The sequence below is a fragment of the Mobula hypostoma genome, chromosome 5 (assembly GCF_963921235.1).
Source record: "Mobula hypostoma chromosome 5, sMobHyp1.1, whole genome shotgun sequence".
NCBI classification, from domain to species: domain Eukaryota; kingdom Metazoa; phylum Chordata; class Chondrichthyes; order Myliobatiformes; family Myliobatidae; genus Mobula; species Mobula hypostoma.
Window position 1 is genome coordinate 71,787,664 of NC_086101.1, and position 19,842 is coordinate 71,807,505.

General features: G+C 40.8%; 1 protein-coding gene across 1 annotated transcript in view; it reads left to right on the forward strand.

The window, feature by feature from the left end:
- Positions 1-6,846: 6,846 nt before the first annotated feature.
- cldn10a (claudin 10a) overlaps positions 6,847-19,842 on the forward strand; it is a 72,616-nt gene continuing 59,620 nt past the window's right edge. The window contains exon 1 of the mRNA XM_063047525.1: positions 6,847-7,066. Within this exon, the coding sequence (XP_062903595.1) occupies positions 6,847-7,066 (220 nt within the window). The remainder of the gene's footprint in view (positions 7,067-19,842) is intronic.

Consider the following 19,842-nt stretch of genomic DNA (forward strand, 5'->3'; position numbering starts at 1 on the left):
TCCATAGACACTGCCTGGCCTGCTGAGCTCCTCCAGTATTTTGTGTGTTTTGCTTTGGATTTCCAGCATCTGAAGATTTTCTCATGTTTGTAATAGTTCCATACTATTTTTGTCCAGTGTGAATTCCTGGCTGCTCTGATCTCCTTCTCTTACTGGGAGCGATGAGACCCATTTATTAGGCACCAGGACATACCATCTTTCATTGCCCACAAAGTTAACTTAACACTTGAATTAGAATATAATGCACCCCACAATGTAGTTACAATCATATTACAAAATAAACAAAATTGACTTTATAGCTTACATCCTTCATATACATAAGGAGTAACAATCTTTTCATTACAGTAGATAAACAATGTATACACACTTATGGATTCACTTCACTAAAGAAATGGAATATCCTACCCTGTATAGAGGGAAAGGCATCATAAAGCCAATGCTTTAGGACCCATTATTAGAATATAGTGGGGAAGCCAGTGAAGTATGCACACTCAGTACAATGACAGCAAAATGACAAGGCAATGTTTTCATGTATGTGTAAGGAGTGTATTTACTGCGCACTCTCTGTCATGAAGGCATTGAACATACCTTAGAGCTCAGTATGGGAAAAAAAAATGATACAGCAGTCACAATGCCTAGGTCAAGTGGGCCTTCTAAACTCGCTGTGAAGAATGGCACTTCTAAGAGAGGCTACTGTGACGCCAGTAGTCACCCTGAGTGAGCTGTAGAAGCCAGTGGCTGCAACTAGAGATGGCTCATGACTTCACAATCTCTAAGGTCTTGCACAAAAAGGGTACTTATTGAAGAATGGCAAGGTGAAGCCCTGGCTTAAAAAAACATATCATTGCCTGTAAAGATTTTGCAAAGTATCACTTAGAAGATACTGTAAATATGTGGAAGAAGGTCTTGTGGTTGGATGAGACTAAAATGGAACTCTTTGGATTCAGCACTAAGGGGGATGTGTGGTGTAAATCTAATACTGTGCACCAGACAGGTAATACCATCCTATCTGTAACGTATGGTGGATGACTTGCAGCAGCAATGACTGGACATCTGTTCAGTATTGATGAATCCAGAAAGATTCTGGATAAAAACCTGCTGGCCTCTGCCAGAAAGCTTAAAATGGGGAGGAAGTTCATCTTTCAGCAGGACAATGACCCAAAGCACACTACCAGAGCAAACATGGAGTAGCTTTAAATGAAGAAAATTGATGTCCTTGAGTGGCCCATTTAGAGTTCCTGACCTTATCCTGATTGAACACCTCTGGCAAGATCTCAAGATCGCTGCCTACTGCTGCTCCCCAACTAACCTGGATAGCTTAAGCAATTTTGTGAGGAAGAATGGGCAAATCTTGCTCCATTACATTGTGCAAAACTAATATCCAAAACGTCTACAGGCTGTAATAGCTGTGAGAGGTGGTTCAACTATATACTGAGCAAAGGGGGATGAATACTTTTGAACTTCTGACATTCCAGTTTTTGAATTTTTAGTTTTTCATGCTTTGTAATTTTTCCTTCTTTTGGCTCTATTGTGGGGGGGAAAAAAGCAGCATGTGATCCAGAAGTAAAAATTCTCGGTTAAACCAATCAAAATCCTTGGTTGTAATACTCATTTATGTGAAAAGTGGTTGGGGGTTGAATGCTTTTACAAGGCACTGTACATATAAAGAGTTAAAGAAGCAAGAGTGGACTTCAGACTGCTGAAAATGATGCTGGACAGTGATGGAAGACAAAAATTGGCAGGCAAATTGAATAAGTATTATTCATCAGTCTCACTGTGGAAACCACTAGCAACAAACCAGAAATTCAAAAGGGTCTGAGGAAGATATGAGCGTAGTCACTATTACCAAGGAGAAGATCCTCGGGAAGCTGAAAGGTCTGAAGGTAGATAAGTCACCTGGACCAGATGGATTACATCTCTGGGTTCTGAAAGAAGCAGCTGAATAGATTGTGGAGGCATTGGTAATGATCTTTTAAGAACCACTAGATTATAGAATAGTTTAGGAGGACAGGAATATCAAAAACTTCATCCACTCTTTAAGATGAGAGGGAGGCAAAGGCTGGAAATTATAGGCTAATTAACCTGATTCAGTGGTTGGTAAGATGTTAGAGCCCATTATAAAGGATGAGATTTTAAGATACTTAGACACCCATGATAAAATATGCTGAGTTAGCATGGTTTCCTTCAGGGGAAATATTGCCTGACATATCTGTTAGAATTCTTTGACGAATTAACAGGCAAGATAGTCAAAGGATGGTCAATGGATGCTGCTTATTTGGATTGGCAGAAGGTCTTTGAGGCTGTTAAATAAGATAGAAGCCCATTCTTTTGAAATTGCAACTTGACTTTTTAGCGCTTTTCTCTTCTCTGTGCAGACCATTTGTATGTATCCTACTTTGTTGCATTTTCTGCAAGTTTCACCCTTAAACCTGTGTTTGTTTGGTTTATGTGAGTCCCTGTCATAATGGTAAAATGACTTGTTTGGCTAGGCTGGTTTCTGTTTAAATACTACTACTGGTTTCACACTCACCTTCATTCCTGACTGCTACTCAATTGCATCTCTGGCTGCAGTTTCCATTGAAACAGTGATCTGAACTGCTCTTTTAAATGTAAGCTATGCTTCAGTTAGGAGCTGTTTTTGAATGCTTTCTCGTAAGATTCCACAAACTAAATGGCCTCTAAGTGCCTCATTAGGCCCATCACTGAACTGACAATGCTCAGACAATCTCTTCAATTCAGCCACGTACTGTACACTGAAATGGACTCCCCTTCTTTATGATTCGGCTTATGAAACCTAAAGCATTCTGCAAACACAATGGTTTTGGTTCTAAATGTTCCTGCATTGCATTGACAATATCAGTAAAGCTCATTTCTCCTGGTCTTGTTGGAGCAGTCCAAACTTCAAAGTAAACTATATGCTTTTAAACCCAATGCACTCAGCAAAATTAGTATTTGTTTCTCATTGGCTATTTTATTTGCTTCAAAATACTGTTGAATTAGCTCAGTATACATGAGCTAGTTACAGGTGAGCAATCAAATGTGTCAATATTTCTGTGTAGCCAGCCATTTGTGCTTCTTTTTTTATGATAATTATCATCTGGTACTCTTTAAGAACCTGTGAAATCTTTTGTTTTCTGACTTAAAAAAAACTCTACCATGTCTTCCCTTCTGAAGAACATGTGCTGCACTGCTTTTTTTTAAAGTGAACCATCTCTCAGTGCTGGGTTGCATTTTTTTTTTACTTGCCATTTCTTGATGCATTTTATTTAGTTTGAACGTCTTACTTCAACAGGTTGATAGTCATCTTGGGTTTATTTTAAAAATGCCTTATCGCCAGTGTTATGTTTTGTAACTTCAAAACATGAAACTAATTCAAAGGAAGACACTAGAGTCCAAAATATGAATCTAACTTTGTGTTTACTTTAAATGGGTTGCACACATATGATGTGGCAGTGTGTTGATATATGCATTCAACGTATTTATACATACCACCCATAATTAATTATTTAAATGAATGCTTATTCAAGCAATATGTACACAAGATTACTCAAATATTACTGTAATATTAAATACACAACAGCACAGTTCTATGTTTTCTGTATAACACACTCTTTCTTGAACGGCCCTTAACATAAGATCATTAAATTTACCATTTCTCTGTGCCAAATACTAGATCTAAAGTCACCTGTTATTAGTTGGTTCCTCAACATACTGAGCTGGAAAACCATTTAAAATACCAATTGCTCAAATATAACATACTCAAAAACTCTGAATCACCCTTTACACTATTACTGCTATTTTATTTAATTATGTCTAAATCTTTAGTAAGCTTAAATAAGTAAAACTATATCTACAAGTAACTTTAAATGTGGGTTAAAACCCTCTGTTATTACTCTTTACCTTTGCCACAAATAAATTTAAATTCCTTATCCAAACGGTGTCCTCCTGTTTTGAGGCTGATCGGTAAAATTATTATTTGCTGTTCTTTGTTGTTTTGTTGTTTTTAGAAGCTCTTTAAGGCTGATCACTTTGCAATCACTCTCCTTTAGTTATGATATTTGATCATACCAATTTCTTACACTGGATCCACTTGTTGTAGAACTATATTTTACAATATAAAGTAGTAATCCGGTGAGGTAGTAAATTGGATTAGACATTAGCTTTGTGGAAGAAGCCAAAGAGTGGTAGTAGTTAGTAGCCTCTCTGACTGGAGGCCTGCAACTAGTGGTGTGCTGCAGTGATCAGTGCTGGGGTCTGTTGTTGTCTGTCATCTATATCAACGATCTGGATGATAATAAACTAGATCATCAAATTTGCAGATGACACTAAGTGTCACATCCACAGATTCGGCAGTGCAGTAGATATAGCAATTGCGCTTGTGAATGCACGTGTCAGCTAATTATTATTTCATTGTGGTAATATTTAACTCCATACTTGTCACCGTCGTGCTTGTCGAGACTTGGACACAGCACAGCAACGCTTCACTATCTGTTTGCATTCGGCCTTGCCTGAGAAATTGGATTGTCGAGTCAGCTGACTCTGAAAACTAGTGGTATTTGTTTCATATTTTAGTTGTTCTTTTCAGCCACAGTGTAGGCTTCATTTTCCATTTGAGAGTTTTAGTTAGCAGCCCCTTTTAGCCCAGTGTTTATTGTTTTCTTTCCCCTTTAACACTGTTCTCATTAAAGTCTGTGAACTATCAACCCATTTCAGTGTCTCTCACTCCACACTTGGGTCATATCTGAACCTGGTGACACCAAGATTGGGAACATAATGTACATCGAAGAAGGCTATCAAAGCTTGTAGTGGGATCTGGACCATTTGGAAAAATGGGCCGAAAAATAGCAGACGGAATTTAATGCAGACAAATGTGAGGGGTTGCACTTTGGTACGACAGACTAGAGTATGACGTACACAGTAAACGATAGGGCACCTGGGTATGCAGCAGAACAATGGGAGATGTAGATCCATAATTTCTTGGAAGTAATGTTACAGGTAGATAGAATCGTAAAGAGATCTTTTGGCGTGTTGGCTTTCATAAATTAAAGTATTGAGTACTCTGACTCCTTATCTTTTATTTTTCTGGTCCTGCTGAAGGATCTTGGCCTGAAACATCGACTGTACTCTTTTTTGATAGATGTTGCCCAGCCTGCTGAGTTCCTCCGGCATTTTGTGTGTGTCACTTGGATTTCCAGCACTGCAGATGGTCTCCTGTTTCTATGAGTACAAGAGTTCGGATGTTATTTTAAATAGTGTGTGCAAGATGTTAGTGAGGCCTAGTTTGGAATATTCTCTCCACTTGTGGTCACACACATACTGTAAAGATTTCAATAAGGTTGAAAGAGTACAGAGAAAATTTACAAGCATGTTGCTGGGACCTGAGGACCTGAGTTATAGGAAAAGGTTGAATAGGTTAGGACTTTATTCTCTAGCGAGTAGGAGAACGAGAGGAGATTTGATAGAAGTATAAAATCAGGTGCTGCCGCCTGATGTGGCGTGGATGTACACGGAAGATCAAAAGCAGCTAGCTGGTGTGCCCAGAGACCTGAGTTCTTTGGGCACAGATCAGAGAAAGAGTCGAAACAGACTTTTAACACCATAAATCAGCGAGTTGTTTTGCTCACATCTCCCCTTTCGCTATGAAACAGTGACACCTCTTTTTCCCTTATTAGAGAGCTGGTGGTATGTTGAATTACTGGGTGAATGAGCAGTATTTGGGGTACTGAAAGTCTGTGTCTTTATTGATGCTTTGCTGCATGCTTGAGTGCTCGGAGGGAGTGCCAATACTTTTTTGCTGGTGGGGGAGGGGCCATTGCTTTGCTGCTGCTTGTGTGTGGGAGGGGGAGTTGGGGGGGGCTTTGGGGCTCTAACATTTATTCTTCGGGGGACTCCTCTGTTTTTGTGGATGTTTGCAAAGAAAAAGAATTTCAGGATGTATATTGTATACATTTCTCTGATATTAAATGTACCTATTGACCTATTGAAAATTATGAGTGATATAGAGAGGGTAAATGTAAATAGACCTTTTCCAATGAGATTGAGCAAGATGAAAACTAGAGGTCATGGGTTAAAGGTGAAAGGTGGAACGTTTAAGGGGAACATGAGAGTAACCTTCTTCACTCAGAGGATGGTGAGTTCGGAATGAGTTGCCAGCAGAAGTGGTGGATGCAAATTTGAGGTCGACATTTAAGAGAAATTTGGGTAGGTACATGAGTGGGCTTGAAGGGCTATGGTCTGGGTACAGGTCCATGGAATTAGGCAGATAAATTGGTCGGTGTGGACTAGATGGGCTGAAGGGCCAGTTTATATGCAGTAGGATTCTATGACTATAACGTGTGGGCTTGACTGCATTTATCAAACCATCATTACTAGACAGTGATCCTGGCATTTAAAATATTCACCTAATTTTATTTGTTCCAAAAATAACATCACTACAACTTCTGTTAGTTCAGCTTGGATGTGTTAGTAATTAACTTATTAGAATATGCTGTTGTTATTGGGGTCCTGGTTTCACTTCTAACGTTCTTGGATGTTCAGCCCCATCAGGAAGGTATAAGCTGACCAAGGTACTTACACGTTTAAAGGTGTTGAAAAGAGGCTGACTGTCCTATGACGTAAGGTAATTGACCTGTGCACAGATTTTAACTTTTCAGCAAATTTTTATTTCACTCAGTCCCAAAGACACGGAGTCTGCCACACGCAGCTTCCCAGGAGGAAAGAGAGTGACGGACCGGTTTTACTTCTAATTTTAATTCTATTAAATTGAGTGACACACGTAGAGATAATCGACGGGAAAAAAAGAGAATTAAACTGATTTAAATTATAAACCGATCGATAATCCTAGAAATGGCGAAGATGTCAATTGAAATCGTGGCCTTCGTTATATCCGTATCTGGATTTATTTTAATTTCTTCCACAGTGCCCACGGACTATTGGAAAGTGTCAACCATCGACGGTACTGTTATCACCACGGCTACATTTTGGGCCAATCTCTGGAAAACATGTGTCACAGATTCTACTGGCGTCTCCAACTGCAAGGAATTCCCATCCATGCTCGCACTCGATGGTTCGTAGTCTCAATGAATCTTTCCGAGCGTCTGCTTATTTTTATTGCTTCCAAGTCTCCGACTACTTGCTGCAAGTATATAGCAACGCGCTGTTCCTTTACTTTCTGTGATTTATTTACTTAGAATTTGTATTCTTGATATGACGAATGGAAAAATCGAAATTCAGCCCTTGATTTGGGACATTTTAAAGAATAGGCACTTTCACTAACAATTATTGTTTAACATTCCTGTTCAGTCTTTAACAGCAAAACACCTTAACGCTACAAAGAAGTTCATTGTTATGTAAATTGAAAAGAAACCTAAATATTTATGCTAGGACTCTTCAGATTTTAATAATCCAAGTGAAAGCCTATAGTTTCTCAGTTCCTGTGGGACCTGCATCCACAAAGAGAGATGTACCATTTTCTGATGCTTCAGGTGGATGCCCTAAATCTTATTTTATTATTTGTTATAGAAAACAAAATGCAGCTAGGAGTTCTAAGAAAAGTGCATGAATACTGACAATTCTTAATCTGAGAGTTTAGATTGCAAATATATTTAGATCTTGGTCAAAATAATGATAACTTGTATATTTACTAACAATTGTATGCAATCTGGTTGACATGTTTACATACACAATCTATCAGTTTGGCGTAATACTTTATTCAGAACAATTGCTCTGATGAAGGGTCTGACAAGAAATGTTAGCTCCGTTTCTTTTTCCACAAATGATGTCTGATTTGCTGAGTGTTTGCACAGTATTCTGTTTTTGTTTCAGACTTCCAGTACAGACATTCCCCAAGTTTTAGACACCCTGACAGATTAGTGACCTCCATTGATATTAAGTTCAAAAGTATGTTGTTATATAACCATATAACAATTACACCACGGAATGCAATTTCTATTTTTACAAAATGTCTGAACTAGTTTCCCCTCTCTCTCTCTCTCCCTCCACTTTTAGTAATTGTTCTTTATCTTTTGATGCCATTCAAGACGATATTGTGAAGGTAGTTACCTACCATATCAAGCTTTTTGTATATTTTCTGATTTGGAGAAAAAAAATGGACGTCTATTAAAACTGAATTTGTTTGTTCTGGGGATCACCTGCATCTGCCTATTTTGATCTTTATTTGCAGCTATTTTGCTGTCACTTAAAATGTTCATTCTTTTCATGCTTTTCCACCACTTCCTTTATTCTCTTTCCAGTTTTTTTTCATTCTCTAAATTACACTTTTTATTAAGTGTAATCTGTTTAAATTCAGATTTCTGTAGTTAGTGCATTTTACAGGCTTGGTGTCAATTGTAGCCAATCATTCGAGTATTGGCTGCAAAGGTTAGAAAACAGTTGCTCAGAAATGCAAAATTATTTTCTTCCGTTTTTTTTTCAAATCACTTTTTTCCCTCTCTGCTAGCAACATCCTGGCTAGTGCATTATTGCTGAAATTCAAGTGGTACTGAATAGCTAAGTATGCTTTTCGATTTGAAAAATTATATTGAACCAGAAATGGTTGATTTTTGACACACACCCCAAGAGGTACCTCTTGCCCCCAGCATGCAACTCTGAAACTTATTGTGCTTTGGATGTTTTGTATTGACTTCTGACAGTAAATACTATGATGTTCTGTTAGGCAGTCAACCTGCAGGGACTGTAAATCCTTTTGTTCAGCTGTAAGTACTCCGTAAGTGTTACCCTACTTAGTCTTTGTTGCTGAGTTTCATGACTCATACCGCTTTCAATATAAAGAAAGGGAATCAAAAGAACCACAAGACTTGCCTTTCAGCATAAAATTCCTATTCCAACTAGGGCAACGTGGAACATAGGTAGAATCAAAATCAGGGTTAATATTACAGGCATATGTCGTGAGATTTGTTAACTTTGTGACAGCAATACAATACACAGTAATAGAAAAAACTATGAATTACTGTTTTATATATTAAATAGCTTAATTAAATAAGTATTGCAAAAATAGAAATTAAAAGAAGTAGTGAGGTGGTGTTCATGGGTTCAATGTCCATTCAGAAATCATATGGCAGAGAGGAAGAAGCTGTTCCTCAATCCTCAATCGTTGAGTGTGTGCCTTCAGGCTTCTGTACCTCCCTCCTGATGGTAGCAATCAGAACAGGGTGTGACCTAGAAGATAGAGGTCTTTAATAATGGACACAGCCTTTTTGAGGCATCACTCATTGAAAATGTTCTGGATGCTACGGAGGTTCATGCCCATGATGGAGCTGACTAAGCTTACAACTCTCTGCAGCTTGCTTCAATCCTGTGCAGTAGCCTCACCGCCCCCCCCCCATACCAGACAGTGATGTACTCAGAGTATTCTCTACGGTACATCTGTAGAAATTTCTAAAACAGAACCATTCTTATATCAATACCTAGGTTGCTTTAATCCCAGCACAGAAATGGGAAAATACTCTCTTTGCTACATTTCCTTGATTAATAGGGCACAAGAGAAGCCCTTTGACCCCTGATGGTGTGCCAAATTAACGAAACCAACATCTTCTAATTAATCCAATTTCTCATTAGCCTTATCCCTCCCTTCTCTTCATATTCATATGTCTATGTAAGAATCTCTTAAATGCAATGTATTCTAGGCCATTATCTCTCTGAAAAGAAATTACCTTGCACATCTGCTTTGCACGTTCCCTCCTCACATCAAACAAATGACCTCTAATACTGGACATTCCAATCTAAGGAACAAGAGTCTGCTGTCTACTCTATCTATGTCTCATTTAAATGTATATGTGACGACAAACCAAGTTATCAGACGATTGATGCTAATAGAGAGAGATAAGGGAGACAATGGAGAAACGTTCAAAATGTTAATGAGAGAGGAGAGAGAGATTAACGAAAAGAGACACAATTCAGAATATTGACAGACCGGTTGCTTTGAACCTGAACTGTCTGAAGTTTGATGGACAGGCGATACCCCAGCAGGGGGATGAAAAGAACGGGTTCGCTAAGGCACGACACACACCACAAGATCACGAGATAATGAGACCCTGGAAGAGCGGTGTGCCCCCACAAGTTGGTGAGAGTTTGGATGTCTGGTTCGCGGGAACCAACCATAGATGCACAGGGTGTAAAGGTGCGATCGGTGGGAACCTGGTGTGTGTGTCCGCCCTTGCCTGGGTGCCGGGTTCACTGCGGAAGAACGGTCGTATCCAGAACGGAGGGGTCACAGTCGGTGACCACAGTGGGATAGAAGACATAAAAGGGTCCACCCGAAACCAACTGCGAAGAACATCAAAGGTCTGCCTGAATCAAATTTACCTCTCTCTCTCTCTCTCTCTCTCCCTCTCTCCCTCTCTCCCTCTCTCCCCTCTCCCCCCCTCTCCCCCCTCCCCCCCTCCCCCCCTCCCCCCCTCTCCCCCCTCCCCCCTCCCCCCTCTCCCCCCTCCCCCCCTCTCCCCCCTCTCCCCCCTCTCCCCCCTCTCCCCCCTCTCCAACAGCGATTACTGCGAACTGTACTAAGCTGAACTGAACTCTGCTTCACTTAAGACTGATCATTTTACCCCTAGACTGCAATAGAGCTTGGTTGATTCCTATTACCCTAGTTCTGTGTACATGTGTGTTTTATCATTGCTAACCTGTTGCATTTATATCCTTATGATTAGAGTACTGTGTTACTTGTTTCTTTAATAAAACTTTATTAGTTCCCAGTAATCCAGACTCCGAGTGGTCCATTTCTGCTGGTTTGGCAACCCAGTTACGGAGTACGTAACATATAAAATTATATCAAATCCCCCCTCAATCTCCACTGTTCCAGAGAAAACAGCCCCAGCTTTTCCAACCTCTCTGTATAACATATGATCTCTAAACCAGGCAGCATGCTGGTAAACCTCCTTTATACCATCTCCAAAGCCACCACAGTATTCCTATAAGGAAGCACCCAGAATTGAATGCAATAATCTGAATGTGGACTAGCTAGAGCTTTATAAAACTGTAACATGGCTTCCTGGCTCTTGAACTCAGCAGTTTGAGACCTCCTTTACCACACTATTCACCTGTGCCACTTTTAGGGAGCCTTGTACCTGGAACCCAAGATCGTTCTTGTTCATCAACACGGATCGTAGCGTTAACTTTGTATTCTCCCTTTATCCCAAACGACAGTTCTTCATATTTGGATCACTGGATTTTTGGATCATTGTTCTCTCTTCCAGGGAGGTGGGACCTGCATAGAAGTGATAGTTTGTACCTGAACTGGAGGGGGATAAATATCCTAGTGGGAAGGCTCGCTATACTGCACGAGGAGATTTAAACTAGAGTTGCAGGGAGATGGGAACCACCGCTAGAGAACAGATTGAGGTTGTGGAGAAAGCCATTGTTAAGCCTACATAAAAGTCAGGAATCAAAAGGATACGCATGGTGAGACTCATGTTCTAATCTGCGTATATTTCAATGTGAGTGTTGTCGGAAATGTGGATGATCTTACGGCATAGATCAGCACATGGAATTATGACATGGTAGCCATTAGTGTGGCTTGGTTGCCCGAGGGCCAGGACTGCCAGCTCATTGTTCTGGACTTCTGATACTTTAGATGTGATAGAGCAGGAGGAATTGAAGCGGGGAGGGTATCATTACTAGTCAGGGAAAATATCGCGGCAGTGCTCAGTCAGGACAGACTGGACAGCTCATCTAGTGAAGCTTTATAGTTAGAAGTGAGAAATAAGAAAGGTACGACCACGTTAATGGGGCTATATTACACACCATCCAACAGACTGCAGGATTTAGAGGAGCAAATCTGTAGAGAGATCGCAGACTGTTGCAAGAAACATAAGGTTGTGATAGTAGGTGATTTTAACTTTACACATGTTGACTGGGACTCCCATACTGTAAAAGGACTAGATGGGAAAGTGTTTGTAAAATATGTTCAGGAACTTTCTCTAATCAGTATGTAAAAGTCCCATCTAAAGAAAATGTGATACTAGATCTCCTATTAGGAAATGAGATAGGGGAGGTGACTCAAGTTTGTGTAGGGTAGAACTTTGCATGAAGTGATCATGATGCCATTAGTTTCAAGGTAATTATGGAAAAGGATAGACCTGGTCCTCCGGTTGAGATTCTAAATTGGAAAAAAAGGATCAATTTGGATGGTATCAGATAGGATCTGGCAAGTGTGGATTAGGACAGGCTGTTTTCTGGTGGGAAGCTTTCAAAAGTGAAACTTTGAGGCTACACAGTTTGTATGTGCCAGTCAGAATAAAAGGCAAGGATAACAGGTTTAGGGAACCTTGGTCGTTGAGAGATATTGAGGGCCTGGTTAAGAGATAAAAGGAGGGGCATAGCAGGTATAGACAGGTAGGAAGAACCAAGGTTTGTGAGTATAAGTAACACAGGAAAACTCTTGAAGGAAATCAGGAGGTCTAAAAGAAGGCATGTGGTTGCTCTAGCAGACAAGGTGAAGGAGAATGCTAAGTGCTTTGACAGATATATTAAGAGGAAAAGGATTGCAAGGGACAAAATTTCTTCACTGGAAGATCAGAGTGGTAGTTTATGTGTGGACCTGAAAGATATGGGGGAGATCTTAATTTTTTTTTGCATCTTTATTTACTCAGGAGATGAATGGAGTCTATAGAAGTGAGACAAAGCAGCAGCAAGGTCATGGACCATATACAAATTACAGAGGAGGAGATGTTTGCTGTATTGAGGCAAATTAGGGTCATAGATTCCCAGGACCTGACAAGGTGTTCCCTTGGATCCTGTGTGAGGCAAGTGCAGAAATTGCAGGGCCCCAAGTAGACATATTTCAAAAATCCTTGGCTATCAGAGAGGTGCCGGAGGATTGGATGATTGCCAATGTTGTTCCGTTGTTCTAAGAATAAACCAGAAAATCATAGGTTGATGACTCTGACATGAGTACTGGGAAAGATATTGGAAGGTATTCTAAGGGACCGAATATATGAATATTTGGATAGACGGGCTGATTAGGGATAATCTACATGGCTTTATGCATGCTAGGTCATGTCTAACCAACCTTATAGAATTTTTTAAGGAAGTTACCAGAAAAACTGATGAAGGTAAGACAGTGGATATTGTATACATGAACTTGAGCAAGGCCTTTGATGTGGTTCCGCCTGGGAGAATGGTCAAGATGGTTCAGTTGTTTGGTATTCAAAATGATGCAGCAAAGAAGACCATCAAAGCTTGTAGCAGGATCTGGACCAGCTGGAAGGGATGAAAAACGGCAGATGAAATTTAATGCAGACAAGTGTGAGGTGTTGCACTTTGGGAGGACCAACCAGGGTAGACCTTACACAGTGATTGGTAGGCACTGGGAAGTGGGGTAGAACAGAGGGATTTGGGAATACAGATCCATAATTCCATAGAAACCATAGAAAACCATAGAAAAACTAAAGCACAGAATCAGGCCTTTTGGCCCTTCTTGGCTGTGCTGAACTATTTTCTGCCTAGTCCCACTGACCTGCACACGGACCATATCCCTCCATACATCTCCCATCCGTGTATCTGTCAAATTTATTCTTAAATGTTAAAAAAGAACCCGCATTTACCACCTCGTCTGGCAGCTCATTCCACACTCCCACCACTCTCTGTGTGAAGAAGCCCCCCCCTAATATTCCCTTCAAACTTTTCCCCCTTCACCCTTAACCCATGTCCTCTGGTTTTTTCTCTCCCCCTTGCCTCAGTGGAAAAAGCCTGCTTGCATTCACTCTGTCTATACCCATCATAATTTTATATACCTCTATCAAATCTCCCCTCATTCTTCTACGCTCCAGGGAATAAAGTCCTAACGGTACCTATTCAACCTTTCTCTGTAACTGAGTTTCTCAAGTCCCGGCAACATCCTTGTAAACCTTCTCTGCACTCTTTCAACCTTATTTATATCCTTCCTGTAACTTGGTGACCAAAACTGAACACAATACTCGAGATCCGGCCTCACCAATGCCTTATACAAACTCGTCATAACATTCCAACTCTTATACTCAATACTTTGATTAATAAAGGCCAATGTACCAAAAGCTCTCTTTACGACCCTATCTACCTGTGACGCCACTTTTAGAGAATTTTGTATCTGTATTCCCAGATCCCTCTGTTCTACTGCACTCCTCAGTGCCTTACCATTTACTCTGTATGTTCTACCTTGGTTTGTCCTTCCAAAGTGCAATACCTCACACTTGTCTGTATTGAACTCCATCTGCCATTTTTCAGCCCATTTTTCCAGCTGGTCCAAGTCCCTCTGCAAGCCTTGAAAACCTTCCTCACTGTCCACTACACCTCCAATCTTTGTATTATCAGCAAATTTGCTGATCCAATTTACCACATTATCATCCAGATCATTGATATAGATGACAAATAACAATGGACCCAGCACTGATCCCTGTGGCACACCACTAGTCACAGGCTTCCACTCTGAGAAGCAATTCTCTACTACCACTCTTTGGCTTCTTCCATTGAGCCAATGCCTAATCCAATTTACCACCTCTCCATGTATACCTGGCGACTGAATTTTCCTAACTAACCTCCCATGCGGGACCTTGTCAAATTCCTTGGAAGTGGAGTCACTGGTAGATGGAGTCATAAAGAAAGCTTTTGGCACATTAACCTTCATAAATCAAAGTATTGAGTACAGGAGTTGAGATGCTATGTTGAAATTGTTTAAGACACTGGTGAGGCCTAGTTTGGAGTATTGTATATAGTTTTGGTCACATACCTGCAGAAAAGATGTAAATAACATTAAGTGCAGAGAAAATTTACAAGGATGTTGCCAGTACTTGAGGACCCAAGTAATAGGGGAAGGTTGACTAGGTAAGACTTTATTCCCTAGAACATAGAAGATTGAGGGGAGGTTTGAGGGAAGTATACAAAATTATGAGGTGTCTAAATAGGGTAAATGCAAGCTGGCTTTTTCCACGAAGGTTGGTGAGACTACAAATGAAGGTCATGGGTTAAGGGTGAAAGGTTAAATATTTAAGGGCAACTTCACTCAGGGTGGTGAAAGTGTGGAATGAACTGCCAGCACAAGTGGTGGATGTGGTTTCAATTTCAACATTTAAGAGAAATTTGGACAGGTACAAGGATGAAAGGATATGAAGGTCTATGGGCTGCGTGAGGTCGAAGTGACTAGACAAATTAATGGTTTAGTATGGACTAGGAGGACCGCAAAACCTGTTTCTGTGCTTCAACGTTGTATGATTCCTGGACTATTTATTTATTGATTTTTTTTCCCCTTTTTGTATTTGTACAGTTTGTTGTGTGTTATGCATTGATGTTTGTATGTCTTTGTCATGTGTGCTTTTTCATTCTTTCTACTGTGTTGCTTTCTATTTACTGTGAATGCCCACAAGATAGTGAATCTCAGGGTAGTATATGGTGAGATACATGTACTTTGATAATAAATTTACTTTGAACTGTGCAGAATACTCTTAAGTGACTGAAGTTTTATGTAGCTGCATCATGACATGCTTATTCTCAGATGCAGCACCTCCACCAATAAAGTCAAGCATTCCATACATCTTCTTTATACCATCTTATCCACTTGCATAACCATTTTCAGTGAACTATGGGCTTGAACCCAAGATCCCTCTGCACTTTATTGTTATTAAGTGTAACTGCATACCTTTTCCTCTCATTTGACCTCCCAAGATATAACCCCTCACACTTCCCAGATTAAACACCATCATCCTCTTCACTGCCCAAATCTGTAACTGATCTATATCTTGCTCTATTTGGGACAGTCCTTCACACTGTCCACAGTTCCACCTGTTCTGATGTCATTCATAAACTTGCTATTCTACCCATTTATAAATTCTTCCAAATCATATATCATAAATAAAAGAGATCCCTGTACCAATCCTTGAGGAACACTAGTTATTGACCTCTGGCCTCAATAACAGCCTTCTACAGCTGCTCACTTGCTGCTATTGGCAAACCAGTTCCAAAGCCAATCTTGCAAATTCACCCTGGATCCCAGGTGTCTTTACCTTCTGAATCACCCTACATCTGGGACTTTGTTCACTAAAGTCCGGAGTTCTCTTCTGGCTACTTCATAGCCCTCAAACTCCCTGTTCGATTTAATTTACATATGCTTCCTCCTCCTTCGTGATTCAATTAACTACTGCTTGATAGCAAAGATTTTCTTACCTTGCATTTATATAAGTTGTTAAAATAACTGGTGCAAAAAAAAAAGCAGAAATAAAGAAGTAGTGAGGTAATGTTCATGGGTTCATTGACCATTTAGAAATTGTGAGGCAGAAGGAAAGAAGCTGTTCCTGAATCGCTGAATGTGTGCCTTTAGTCTTCTCTACTTCTTTCCTGGTGTTAACGGCGTGAAGAGGGCATGTCCTGGGCGGTGAGGATTGTTGATTGATGGATGCTGCCTTCCTAAAGCACCACTCCTTGAAAATGTCTTGGATACTATGGAGGATAGTAGCTGATTAATTTTACAAGTTTCTGCAACTTGCTTCGATCTTGTGCAGTAACCCACCCCACCACACCAGACAGTGGTGCAGCCAGTTAGTATGTTCTCCATGGTACATTTGGAGAAGCTTTCAGGGGTTTTAGTTGACAATATAGCCACTGTCTTGCCTTCTTTATAGCTGCATTAATATGTTGCATCCAGGTTAGGTCCTCAGATATTGACACCCAGAAACTTGAAATTGCTCATTCTCCCCCTCCACGAGGATTGGTTTTGTTCTCTCGTCTTACCCTTTCTGAAGTCCACAAACAGGTCTTTGGTCTTACTAACACTGAGTGCAAGGTTGTTGCTGCGACACCACTCAACTAGCTGGTATATCTTGCTCCTGTACACCCTCTCTCTCTCTTCACTGTCTGAAATTCTGCCAACAATGGTTGTACTATCAGCAAGCTTATAGATGGCATGAGAGCTATGCCTAGCCACACAGTCGTGGGTGTAGAGACAGTAGAGCAGTGGGCTAAGCACAAGTCCCTGTGGTGCGCCAGTGTTAATTATCAGCAAAGTGGAGATGTTATTTCCAATCAGCACAGATTGTGGTTTACCGGTTAGGAAGTTGAGAACCCAGTTGCAGAAGGGAGGTACAGAGGCCCAGGTTCTGGAACTTTTCAATCAGGATTGTCGGAATGATAGTGTTAGGTGCTGAGTTATAGTCAATAAACAGCATCCAGACATAAGTATTTGCATTGTCCAGATGATCCAAGGTTGCGTGGAGGGCCATTGAGATCACATCTGCTGTAAACCTATTTTGGTGATGGGCAAATTGCAGAAGATCCAGTTCTTCCTGAGGCAAGTGTTGATTCTAGCCATGACCAACCTCTCAACGCATTTCATCACCAAAGGTGTGAGTGCTGCTTGATGATAGGAGATGAAGCAGGTGGGAATTTCTGAGAGTTTGAAAATGTCTTTGAATACCCCTGCCTGTTGGTTGACATAGATTTTCAGAGCCTTACAGGTACTTCATTGGGCCCTGCTGCCTTGAGAGACAGCTTGATCCTGACCTTCGAGACACAAATCACAGTGTCATTGAATGCTGCATGGATCCTCAAAGCTATGATTTTATTCTCCCTTTCATCTGGTCGTGAAGTATTGCTGCCATTCATGATGTCAGGTTTTGCATTGTAGGAAGTAAACCCGACCAGAGTTGACGTGCATCCAATGTTGCCTCTAATCTCACCCAGAATTGTTTCTTGGCTCTTGAAAACACCCTCCACAAGTGTTCCAGTGTTCTGAGAATGGTAGCTGAAGAGACTGGGGAGACATTAGTAATGATCTTTCAAGAATCACTCGATTCTGGAATAGTTCCGCAGGACTCGAAAATTACAAATGCCACTCCACTTTTTAAGAAGGGAATGAGGAAAAAGGCAGGAAATTATAGGCCAGTTAGCCTGACTTCAGTGGGTGGTAAGATATTGGTGTCCATTATTAAGGATGAGGTTTCAGAGTACTTCAGGCACATGATAAAATAGGCTGGGCTGAAGTCAGCATTGTTTCTTTAAGGGAAAATCTAGCCCGACAATTTTGTTAGAATTCTTGAGGAAATAACAGGCAGGATAGACAAAGAAGAGTTAGTGGATGTTGTTTATTTAGATTTTCAGAAGGCCTTTGACAAGGCGCTGCACTTGAGGATGCTAAACAAGATTAGAGACCATGGTATTACAGAAAATATATTAGCATGGATAGAAGATTGCCTCCAGTCAATCAGCCAAAGATTGGGAATAGAGGAGACCTTTTCTGGTTGACACCTGGTGACTCACGGTGTGCCCCAGGGTTGCTGTTAGGATAGGTTCTTTTTATGTTGTATGTCATTGATTTGGATGACGGAATTAATTGCTTTGTAGCCCTTTTGTGGACAACATGAAGATAGATGGAGGAAGCAGGGAGACTGTAACAGATTAGGAGAATGGGCAAAGAAGTGGAGAAGTGGCCTTTGGAATTTCTCCATCAACTTACCAACCATTGAAGTAAGACTCACTGATCTATAATTTCCTGGGCTATCTCTACTCCCTTTCTGAATAAGGGAACAACATCCGCAACCCTACAATCCTCCTGAACCTCTCCTGTCCTCATTGATGATGTAAAGATCATCGCCAGAGGCTCAGCAATCTACTCCCTCACCTCCCACAGTAGCCTGGGGTACATCCCATTCGGTCCCAGAGACTTATCCAACTTGATGCTTTCCAAAAGCTCCAGCACATCATCTTTCTTAATATCTACATGCTCAAGCTTTTCAGTCCGCTGCAAGTCATCCCTACAATCACCAAGATCTTTTTCCGTAGTGAGTACTGATGCAAAGTATTCATTAAGTACCTCTGCCATTTCCTCTGCTTCCATACACATTTTTCCACTGTCACACTTGATTGATCCTATTCTCTCACATCTTATCCTCTTGCTCTTCACATACTTGTAGAATACCTTGGGGTTTTCCTTAATCCTGTCCACCAATGGCCCCTTCTGGCTCTCCTAATTTCTTTCTTAAGCTCCTTCCTGCTATCCTTAGCTTCTAGATCTCTATCATTACCGAGTTGTTTGAACCTTTCGTAAGTTCTTCTTCTTGACTAGATTTACAACAGCCTTTATACACCACGGTTCCTGTACCCTACCATCCTTTCCCTGTCTCACTGGAACGTACCTATGCAGAACCCTATGCAAATATCCCCTGAACATTTGCCACATTTCTTCCGTGTATTTCCCTGAGAACATCTGTTTCCAATTTATGCTTCCAAGTTCCTGCCTGATAGCCTCATATTTCCCCTTACTCCAATTAAACATATCCCTAACTTGTCTGTTCCTATCCCTCTCCAATGCTATAGTAAAGGAGATAGAATTGTGATCACGATCTCCAAAATGCTCTCCCACTGAGAGACCTGACACCTGACCAGGTTCATTTCTCAATACCAGATCAAGTACAGCGTCTCCTCTTGTAGGCTTATCTACATATTTTGTCAAGAAACTTTCCTGAACACGCCTAACAAACTTCACCCCATCTAAATCCCTCACCCTAAGGAGATGCCAGTCAATATTTGGGAAATTAAAATCTCCCACCTCAACAAACCTGTTATTATTACACCCTTGCAGAATCTGTCTCCCTATCTTCTCCTCGATGTCCCTGTTATTATTGGGCAGTCTACAAAAAACACTCAGTGGAGTTATTGGCCCCTTCCTATTCCTAACTTCCACCCACAGAGACTCTGTAGACAACCCCTCCAAGTCTTCCTCCTTTTCTATCCCTGATCAACAGTGCCACGCCCCCACCTCTTTTGTCTCCCTTCCTGTCCTTTCTGAAACATCTGAAGCCTGGCACTTGAAGTAGCCATTCCTGACCCTGCACCATCCAAGTCTCTGTAATGGGCACAACA